Genomic DNA, 11,420 nt, shown 5'->3' on the forward strand with positions numbered 1-11,420 from the left:
AAAAGAACATAGAAAAAGAAATAAAGTAAAAGGAAAAAAGAAGAAGTTTTTTTAAAAAAAAAAAAAAGAAAAAAGTTTTGAAAAGGGCTTTTTAAAAAAAGAAAAAAAACGTTGGAAAAAGGAAGAAAATAAGAAAGGAAAAAGAAACAAAGAGGAAAGTAAAAAATCTGGAAAGCAATAAGAAAAGGGAAAAGTAAAAGAATAACAAAATAAAAAAGAGAGAGGGAGACAATTAAAAGATTCTTAGACTCTTGAAGCTGCACACTCCTTGAAGATACAAGTCGACTTCGACTTTAAGAACATTACGTACTCCGTTTCTTCAAGTCAAGCGTATGCATTCAATTGAGAGGACCAAAGGATCATGTACAAATCAACATTAACATCAACATAAGATCAATTCCACGAAACAAGTTTATTCGAAAATCTCGTACGAACATCAACATATTTCTATTGAGTGCTAGCAGGACTGCAATGCACTCTCACCCAAAAGTTTTCCAAAACAAAAATTACGTCTTAGTTTTATATTCTTTTAATTCTTCAAATAGTAAGATGGATATTGATGTGAAATAATTTTAACTTCTAGTAATTAAAATTATTTTATATGCTTTGAAATAAAAATGGTTTTTTCACTTTCAAAAAGAAAATGTTTTACCAACTACCCTATCAAATTGAATTATCAACTTATTAAACAAAATGTAATTTCACCCAATTTGAAATAAGGACATACATTCTTATATTTTACTTTATATTAAATTATATAAATATTCCTTTTATTTTTGTTGCACCCTAAATTTTAAAAAGTTTCATTTTTAACCATTGAACTCTGCCATTGTTTTTTTTTTTTCTTCTTTTTTTTTTTTAAAAAAAAAGTATTATAAAATTAAATTTTAAAGACCTTTGAAGAGTTTTCCATTAAAATAGTAAATGGAAATTTACTTGACAACTTATATGTAAAAGTTTTAAGAAATACATGACATCATTTTCCAATATCATTTATATAAGTTGACATAACAATTAATGAAATTAATTTTGTGAATAACTTACAAATATATCAACAATCATAATCTTCTATACTATTAAAATTAAGTTACAAATAATGTCATGTATTATTGTTATCTTCAATTTTTACACATCATTTGTGACATCAATTTAGGAGGGAGAAGAAAAGACGATAAAAATGAAAATGAGAATGACAAAGAGGAAGAAGAAAAGGTATAGGCCATTGTTTAATCAACATGAGAGTTATACATTTTCTTTAAATTAGTATAGATATGAAAAATTAAGGCTATCTTTAGTAACCATTTTGTTTTTTGTTTTTTTTTTTAAATTAAGTCTATTTCATCCATATTTTTTAAAATCATCTTTCTTAAGTAAATGGTTGAATTCTTAGCCATTGAAAGCTACTTTTTTAAAATTCTCGAAGTTTGGCTTGGTTTTTTAAACCATTGATAAAAAGTAGATAATAAAGGAAGAATTTTGGAGGTAAAAGTAATGTCCATAGCCTTAATTTTCTAAAACAAAAACAGAAAACAAAATGGTTACCAAACAGGACTAAACTTTTCAACTAAAGAAAAGTAGTAATTGTTTTATGTACTAAAATTAAGGTTAAATTATAAAAAAAGGTAATTACTTTAAATAGTAAAATTGCTCGAAATATTTTTAAATATAGCAAAATGATATTGTCTATCATGATAGATAGTGACATTTTGTTATATTTATAAATAAGTTTGCTCATTTTTCGTATATTTGAAAACAACCCTAATAAAAATTCTCTTGAACTGTGAGCATATGTTTAAAAAATAGATTATTATTTCAAAAGTTAGAATATTATCTTTAGCCTTTTATATATAAATACTATCCATGGGATAAAAATTTGTAGATTTTTAGATGAAAACCATGACTTAGAATAATGTGACAGTGATAACAAAAATTTAGATCACTACATGCTCATTGTCACACTGTTTCAAGGGCTCGATTTTTCTTTGAAATTTTAAAGAATTCCTCCTCTAAGAATGATCATGAAAAGTTGATAAAAGTATAGAACCAAATGCAGATTGTTCTGCCATAGAGGAATCCACTGCCTTGAAAGTAAAATGGCATGATCTCGGTGCTAAATTGCAAGAAGCTAGTTGTTCCTCAAGGTTAATACAACATCCGATATCCGACACACATCGAAGAAATGATTGGAATCGAATGAAAAATAGCTCAGAAATAGCAAAAATATGAAAAAGATGAAAATTTTTAGATTTTCATGTATTTTATATTCTAAAAAAAATTAATTCCTTTTATGCAGGACAATTACCCAAACTTATTCATCCAAACAAGCAATAACAATAGCGCACACATAGAGAAAGTTTCTACTTCCACCATTACCACAATTTGGAATATATCTTGCAAGTCTTTGTATATATACCCCTTTGGTAAATTAAAATGTTCCATTGTGGTACAAATTACTACCTTTTCTTCAAAATACGTTTTATTTTTTCACTATGAATCATAGGCCTAAAATCAATTCCAACTATAAGATTGAGGTAATATTACAACTTGATAATATTAACTTCTATTTTTGGAAAAGAAGTAAATGGCAAAGTGGAGAGTATTATTAAGCTAACTAAAAATTGAAGTTGGGAGGATATTAGAATGCAATGGAATAGGACATGGGAATTGTCAAGGTACTTGGACTCAAACAGCCCATGTGAGTACCTTAGCCCAACAAGTGTAACCCATCTCATTTATTCTTTCTTTTCACGGCCCTTTCATCCCGCGAACTTATTCACCAAATTAAGTGTCAAAAGGAGATTAATGTTAAATCAAATTACAAAACTCTTCACGTGGAAATCAATTCATTTATTTACTTACTTCTCTTTTTTCTTTGCAAAAGAATCAAAATTCATTTATTACTAAAGTTTTAACACTTATATCCATACTATCACAATGAATCATCAAAAGTTAATTGAAAAAAATTTCCTAATTATGTGAAATTTATGGTACCAAAATATCAATTATGATAGATATGGAATGTCACACCAAGAATATAAAATAAAATCATGCTAAAATTTAAAAGGAGAAGGAGGGGAAAATGCACATGGAGTATATTAAATGCAGACAAAGGGCATGGGGTACAATACAATAAAATAAAGCTTTATTTATAAATATTCGATTCAATTATTAAAACTATATTTGAAGTTCAAGTGTTGGAGAGATACGAAAATGGAAAGTATTAATTAGTAAGTCATATTTCCGAATATGAACCTTAGGGAAAGAAAGAAGAAAATATATAATATATATGTATATATATTAAAAAAAAAAAAAAAAAAAAAAAGGCAGAAATTTCCAATTCCCAAAATGATAGAGATTGGATGGAGCCAATTTTCCAGGAAAAGCCGAAGATATGGGTGTGGATTAATTTGGTTTAGTATGGAATGTGATGTGAAGGTGTTTTTATGGTTCTTTTTCCACTTGAATCTGCTTTATCGTACGCCCATTTCAAAAGAATGTATCACTATCAATTTCTTTCGATTTTCATGCAATTTGCCTAACATTCAAATATTGCTGAAATAGAGTGGTTTTTTTTTTTAATTCATAAATATTTGTCATAATAAAATTGTTTTTGTTTCTCGTGTGATGACCGATTGTTAGGAACACTGATGCTATGTATATCTCTACAATGATATGATGTTGTATGAAAGAATTCTTAGGAGTCATTTGTTTCATGGGAATCTAAAATTCTCATGGAGTGAACGTTTGTTTTGCCTTAATGTTAAATGTTTAGACATTTTGAAAGTTTTGTAGATCTTTGAAATATGGATTTTTTGGATTCTCATGTTGAGAGCATCTTTTTTTTTACTTGGTTTAACTTATATATATATATATATATATAACACTCTTCTTTCTTTCTATTTTATAATTAAAATAAATACTGTCAAATGTGTATTTCACTCTCTCTCTAATTGTATTGTAGTTGATTTTATATTTTTTGAAAAGATATTCAAATCTAAATTTAAATTAATATATATTATTTTGTTGAGAAAAATAACAAATAAAATTGTAAATCTATATTGATTTGAAAAAATCAAATTAATAAAAATAAATATGTTATATAAGTTCAAACTATATTAAAAGTTAGTTATAAATTTCGTAAGGACATTCTTGGAACATTATGTAAATTTAAACATTCCATGTAAAAACCTATAAAACAAACATAGTTATCCAAGTATTCTCATATATCTTAAAAAATATTCATACGAAACAAACATGGTTGTCTAAGAATGTTAGACATCTATAATTCCGGACATCTATCACTCTGACCATCTAAATATTTCAGTTATCTACATACTTAAAAAACAAACGGCTTCTCATAGTTTTTCTTTTAGTTTCACTTAAAAGGCTTCATATCATCTCCCCCTTATCTAGCCAATGTTACTATGCTCGCATGCCCAACAATCCTTCCTTTAAACAAAGGACAATTGAATCTCGCTTTAAGTAGTCATCTATCTGTTTGGCTCTAATCCAACCCAAGTCTTCTTCTTCAAAGCAATCCTATTAATTTGGTAGAACTCAATCACATATCTCCACCATGACTATTTTCTTTTAAGGCTCACCACTTGTGTTCGACGTTTAAAGATTCTACCGACATAGTTAAGTCAAGGGCATGACTCTGATGCTACTTTTTAGAGACAACGACCCTCCACTCTATATATTTCTCCTTAATAATATGACATCATCCACTTTTGGCATAAACTCTCATGACTTTGCTCTAGTTTTACCTAAAGGGTCTCAAACCATTAAAGATAATTGTTCCTACTTATATAGACTAAAAATCATCCTTTTATCTAACGAATGCAAAACTTTGGTCGCACTAATATATATATATATAGATAGATAGATAGATAGATAGATAGGTAGGTAGATATATATTAAAATACTAACATTCGTGGGAAATTTGTTTCACGATATCATATAGTTATTTTAAGTTTATACCTTTAAAAGTGTGCATTTTGTTTAAAAGTCTTGTATTAATAAAGATGTCAAATTTTATAAATCTATGACCTTCTTCATTTCTTACTCATGTGAATTCAAACGTGAAGAATTAAAGAAAAAGAAAAAAAACTAATATTTTCCTTATTCATTTGAACAAAAATTTAGTAATTATTTTGAGCCTAAACTCAAAATAAGTTTCAATAGAAAGTGCATCTAAAGCTACATATCATCAAAAGCAATTACTAAGACTAACTTGGAAGAAAAATGCTAATTGATTGGCAAGATTAGTCTCAAACTAAAATCTAACAAAAAGAAATCTTGTGAAGTCTAGTTGTTAAATTTAAATCATAGTACAAAAATTTTAAATAGGAGTCAGCTTTGCAATTATTACAAGCCTTCCAACTGTTGAGGAAGCAATCAAATCTTCAAAAAGAACCCAAAATCTTATAACTATATATATATAATTATTTAAATATGAATTTCAAAATTAGAAGTATAAGCGTTAGGTAAATTTGAGATGGGGCATTCAGATTCAGTTCATGTTACTTGGGATTAGTGGTCTGCCCACGGTCCTAGATTCAGCCATTTTTATATAAATATTATTTCAACTTTTAAAATCATAAATTGGATTAATTAATTAATTTCCCCGATTTGGCATAAGCTGAATGTCCGCCGATCACGTTGCCTTTGCCTCTCTAAACAAGATTCTGTCTTCTGCTTTTGGCTTAATATTTTGAACCTAATTCACTGCTAGAGTAATATTATCATCCCCTAAATTCAGATTTGACCAAATTTGGACTCTCGTTTGACTTGAAACGAGATTGTAAGCAAAAAAGAAAAGACTGATGCAATAAACAAATTCAAAAGAAAATACTAAATATGATATAGATTTAGTTGAAAATACAAATAATAATAATAATAATACAACTCAAAAACTAAAGAGCCGCAGAAAGAACTGCAGCTTTTGTTGAATTATGGAGGTTCAATCCCTATACATTACATTTCCGCTCTGAAAACAACATAATAAGCTTAAAATTCCCCTGCAAATTCTACTATTTTTTATTGCAGAGACTAAAAGAAGATCCATGGCAATGTAAAAAGAAATATAGAAGGCAAAAGATTTTACTTCCTTGCTCTGTTTTTTGCTTTTCCTCTGTTTCTTCAACGTTTTAGGGAATTTTCCTTTGTTTATTCTTTCTCCGTGGACGATGAGAATTGACCAAAGGGAGATCCGGTGGGACAAGAATTGACCAGAAATTAACTTCAAGAAAATGTATGTGAGTGTCGGCCGGAAAGATGAAATAATTAATAGTAGGGTGGTGGCGGAGGAGAGGCGTACGGAACTCCGTAGATTGGTGGCAGTGGGCCTCCGTATACTGGAGTTGGAGGCGGCGGTGGGCTTTGGTAGATGACTGGCGGTGGCGGGCTTTCGTAAACCACCGGAGGTGGGGGTGTTGGGGATGGCGGTGGATACACACTGACTGGTGGTGAAGGTGAGGGAGGAGCTTGGTAATGGACTGGCGGTGGTGGGGAATAATAGTGAATTGGAGAAGACGGTGTTGGTGGAGGGGGCGGCGGTTCTGAATATTGAACATTTGGTGGGGGAGGTGGGGGAGGTTGTATGCAAGGAAGAGGAAGCGGCGACGGGTTTGTATGAACAGGGGGAGGGGGAGAATGAACAGGTGGCTGCGGCGATGGCGGCGAAGGGAATTTGGGGTGATTGAGAGGAGGGTTTGGTGAGTAAGATGGAGGAGATGGTGGATATGGGGACCGTGGGCAGTAGACCGGAGGTTGTGTAGATGGTGGCGAAGGGAAATCAGGGAACTGCGGCGGAGGCGGAGTGTAAACTGGGAATGGTGGTGCTGCTGGTGATGATGTTCCTGGAGGAGAAGGCTCCGTCGGCGGAATGCGGCCTTGTGGCGGTGATGAAGGTGATGGCTCGGATGGCGAAGGGGGAATGGCCGGAGTGTGACCTTGTGGCGGGGATGAAGGGGACGGCTCGGACGGCGAAGGAGGAGCCGGCGGAGTGTGACCTTGTGGCGGCGATGGTGGCGAGGGCTCCGACGAAGGTGGACCCGGCGGAGTATGGCCGTGGGGTGGTGATGATGGTGAGGGCTGAGACGGCGGAGACAATGCCCGGGGAATGGTGGCTGTCTCTTATACACATCTAGATGTGTATAAGAGACAGGACGAAGGTGGACCCGGCGGAGTATGGCCGTGGGGTGGTGATGATGGTGAGGGCTGAGACGGCGGAGACAATGCCGGCGGAGTATGACCTTGGGGCGGAGAAGAAGGCGACGGCGCCGATGGAGAGGGAAAATGCGGCGGCGAGGAAGGAGTTGAAGGGGTAGATGGAGAAGGAGGTGCCGACGGCTGCGACGGTGTAGTTGGAGAAGAAGGCGGCGACGGTGGCGATTGTGGTGACAGAGGAGGAAAATGGGGCGAGAGTGGCGGCGCCGGTGGTGCATTGGGAGAAATAGACGGCGAAGGAGGAGACACCACCCCTGACGGTGACGGAGGCGAAGAGGGAGAAACCACCGGTGGAGTAAATGGAGTAGAAGGCGAACCAGAAGTCGAACCACCACATTTAAACGCATTACAATCAACAGGTCTCGACGAGAACGCCCTACATTGCCCATTCGGCCGCTGCACCGGACGTCCAGCCAAACAATTCCTCCGATCACTAAAATCCGGAACCCTCGAACACGCCGGTGGCTCACCGGAGAAGAAGTTATTCGAGAACGTAAAGTTCTGAAGCTTAGGCAACTTACAAATACTCTCCGGAATCTTCCCAGAAAGAAAATTATTCGCCACATTAAGTTGCTCCAAACTCACAAGCCCTCCAAAAGTCTCCGGCAACGGACCCACCAACTTATTAGAACTAACATCAAACACCGTCAAATTCTTCAACGCCCCAATTTCCGGCGGCAAGCAAGAACTAAGCCCATTATTCATCATAATAATCTCATTCAGCCTCGTCATATTCCCCAAGCTCGAAGGCACACATCCATGGAACTTATTGTTCGCCAGCACAATCACCGACACCGGCGAGTTCCCAAAATTATCCGGCAGTTCAAATCTAAACCTGTTATGGTTAATAAAAATAGCATCTAAATCCTTGTCGAACAGCTCTCTTGGCACATTCCCTTCAAATTCATTAAACCTCAGATCCAAGAACTTGAGCATCGGAAGCTTGAGAACGACGTCAGGAAACTGGCCGGCGAAGCGGTTATTACTGAGATCCAATTCAAAAAGCAACTTGAGACGGTCAAATCTGTGGGGAAGAGTACCGCAGAATCTGTTAGAGTTGATGTGGAACAATGAAAGATCGGAAAGCAAACCGAGTTCTTCAGGGAGGTATCCGGCAATGTCGCCGTGATTGAGATCGACTCCGGCGACGGTACGGATTTTGGGGTTGTCCAATGCGGGAGCACAGAAAACGCCGAAGTAGCTGCAGACATTGGATCCGACCCAATTGGCAGTTTGATTAAGAGGGTCGGATAAAATGGCTAGTTTCCAAGCTTGAAGTGCAATGTAAGCATTTCTAATTCTGTCATTTTCGAAGACAAGAGATGGATCGACTGTGATTTGTTCGCCACGGTCACCGAACTCGTCTCTGTAGTAAAGAAGCTGGCGGTGGCGGATGAAGAGAACTTCAGCGTCGGAGAGGCTGCCATGGACGGCGGTAAGGAAGAGGAGGAGAAGGAGGGAGAAGTGGAAAAGGGGGTTGAAATGGGATTTAGTATTCATATTGAATGAGGCATCTGAAAGGGAAAAATGAGAAGTGGGGTTTTGAGAGTGAAGAGTGAAGAAGTGGGAGTGTGATTTTACAAGCAAATTTAGGGGAAAGGTGAGAGGGAAATAATAGAGTTTGAAGAGCGAGGCCAGCTATTTAACAGCTCAATGCCCCACCAGATTCTCCACACTCTTTCCTTCCCTCTCTTATTTTTTATCTCTCTCTTTTTTAGTACATTTATTTTCAATTATTTAAGTAATAAAACAACTCTAAAATTAAAGAAAAAAATAGATGTAACCTTGCCACTATCCAATCAGATTGTGCCACGTGATTTAATTTTTTTAAATTAATCTTTTGAGTGAAAGAAAGGGAGCGTATAAATTGTACCTAATCATTCTTCAAAATTAATTATACATTGATACTCTTAATTTTCTATGAAAAAAAATACTATTTTTACTTATAAGGTTATTGAGTTGTATTAAGTTTTATTTCTATACTTTCAATTGTAATTTTAACTTTAAATTTAAAAGAAAAAATATTACAATTTTACCTTCAAATAGAAAATATCATATGCTTTCAATGAATTATCGAGCATATATATATATAATATAAAGTTATAAGCTTTTAAAAGAAACAACACTTGAGCAAATTTTTGTTAAAATTATGAGTTTTATGGCAAAGTTATTCTATGTCTAGTGAGCACATAGAGATATTAAGTTTGTTTTTAGGTGAATTAAGAGAAATTGAATACAGGTTAGTGTTTATAGGTGAATCTTGACCTACAAAAATTAACTATGCTGGAAAAATAGCCCTAACTTATTCTGAATTAGAAAAATCTTAAGTCAAGTTCTGATTTCACACATTTTTTCGGCTCTGACTTTCATATCAAAATTCTTTTATTTGTTTTTGTATGTTATCTCTTTTTCTAAATTATAAATTCATTGTTGAAGCACGTGGAAGTCAAGTGACTTTTTTTTTTTTGGTTAGATTTCAAGTTCAATACAACAAGTTTGTAATATTGAAATGTAAGGTTCAATTTGATGAAATTGAAAGTTTGGAGTGAAATTTGATGTACTGCAGCAAATTAAATGACATAGTTTTATCTCTTTTCTTCTCTTTTTTCTTTTTAAACAAATGTTTTTTTGGAGCTTAAAATTTGATTAGCATTGTAACGTTTCTAAAACTTGAATAAATATTAGTTTAGAAGACAGTCCATAAATATGTTTCTATGTGTATTTAACATGTCTTGTCCAAAATTTTAAAAGGGCTAATAAGAAGGATGACATATTTTATTTTTTCATTTGTAAAAATATCAAATCAACATTTCATTTGCAAGGATGGAAAAACAAATAAAAAATAAAAAATAATCGAAATTATAGAAGTCTAAACTACCTCCAACCATATGAGATTGCAATTTATTTATTAAGAAATATTCGTAATTATACTATAATTAAAACAAACATCTAGAGACTAACGGTTGGTCATGCTCTGAGCACCACACTGAACTCTCTCTAACCAAATTGCATCATTTTCCTCCCCGAAATCGACTCTTCCATCAACAATGGTGACACTTCGATTGAATTATGTCTTCATCCCTTGTTCCGTTGGACGTGGCTTCCTCTCCTTCCACCAATATTTCACCATTAGCTTCGACTTCATCTCCTTCCCCATCAACTTTATTTATTACTCATTTGGAACCACTAGTGATCACTCCAATTCCATCTTCTTCTATCTCAACTCCTCCGACACAGGCTCTGTCACCGATCTCAACTCTCCTAACAATGGTGTTGTCATGAATAGAATCATTGTCTATGAATCTATCATCGCAACCATAATTTCCTCCACTCTACTACTTTAGATGTGATTGGTCTGTCTTCACTTTTAGCTATAAAATTTTCAAACTAATTATAAAAATCTAATATTTGATTGTATAAAATTTTTAAACTAATTAAAAAACCAAAATGAAAACACATAAAATAAGCTGAAAAAAGATTGAAAAATCAAAACAAATAAATAAAATGATATTTGAAAAAAATTGGTTTAGTTTTGATATTCGAAAAAAAAATAACACTATGATTTGATGATATAAAACATGAGAGATGTTTTAGATAAAATAAAAATATAAGATAAAAGAAACGTACATTGGAAAAAAATAGTTACATTGTAATTTGTAAGTTTTTTGCGATACTTCCAATGAGATATTTATGTGACATACAAATATACTGTAATTAGTCTCTAAACTACACACATCAAATACACTAAACTTAAAAACTAATACAATATAGTTGAAAATAAATTAACCAAACTATCTAAATTGCTTTTGAACTTACCCAAAATTCTGTAACAATACTTTTTCTTGTTCTAGACCCAAAATATCGAAAGTGAGGAATGGACGGATAAAAACTTTATCTGAATAATTGCATTCATGAAGAAAGAAATTTATTTATATTGGAGTATGAAAATCCCAATTAAAATTACTAACCAATTATGATGTGGTGTTGATGTCGACCGTGGAGAACTCATGAATAGAAGAGAAACAAACAATATTCGACGATGGTACATAGTTCCTTGATTGAATCTGTCAAGGCGGGTTTAAGACTTCCAAGGTAAACTGGTTAATACCAACACTATTTATATGCTTAACCTACCTTTTCATGATGGCTCAATAGAAATGACCTTTGAAAGAAAGACACTTTGCAACTTG

General features: G+C 33.7%; 1 protein-coding gene across 1 annotated transcript; it reads right to left on the reverse strand.

Annotated features, from left to right (window-relative positions):
• Positions 1-5,911: 5,911 nt before the first annotated feature.
• Positions 5,912-8,851, reverse strand: LOC120072225 (leucine-rich repeat extensin-like protein 4). The gene is made up of 2 exons (XM_039024640.1): positions 7,191-8,851; positions 5,912-7,109 (listed from the first exon to the last, which is right to left on the reverse strand). Exons 1-2 carry the CDS (start codon positions 8,728-8,730, stop codon positions 6,286-6,288), a joined length of 2,364 nt encoding a protein of 787 aa, XP_038880568.1. The 5' UTR covers positions 8,731-8,851; the 3' UTR covers positions 5,912-6,285.
• Between the last annotated feature and the right edge of the window lie 2,569 nt (positions 8,852-11,420).

Source organism: Benincasa hispida, chromosome 2 (assembly GCF_009727055.1).
Source record: "Benincasa hispida cultivar B227 chromosome 2, ASM972705v1, whole genome shotgun sequence".
In the NCBI taxonomy this organism is placed as follows: Eukaryota; Viridiplantae; Streptophyta; class Magnoliopsida; order Cucurbitales; family Cucurbitaceae; genus Benincasa; species Benincasa hispida.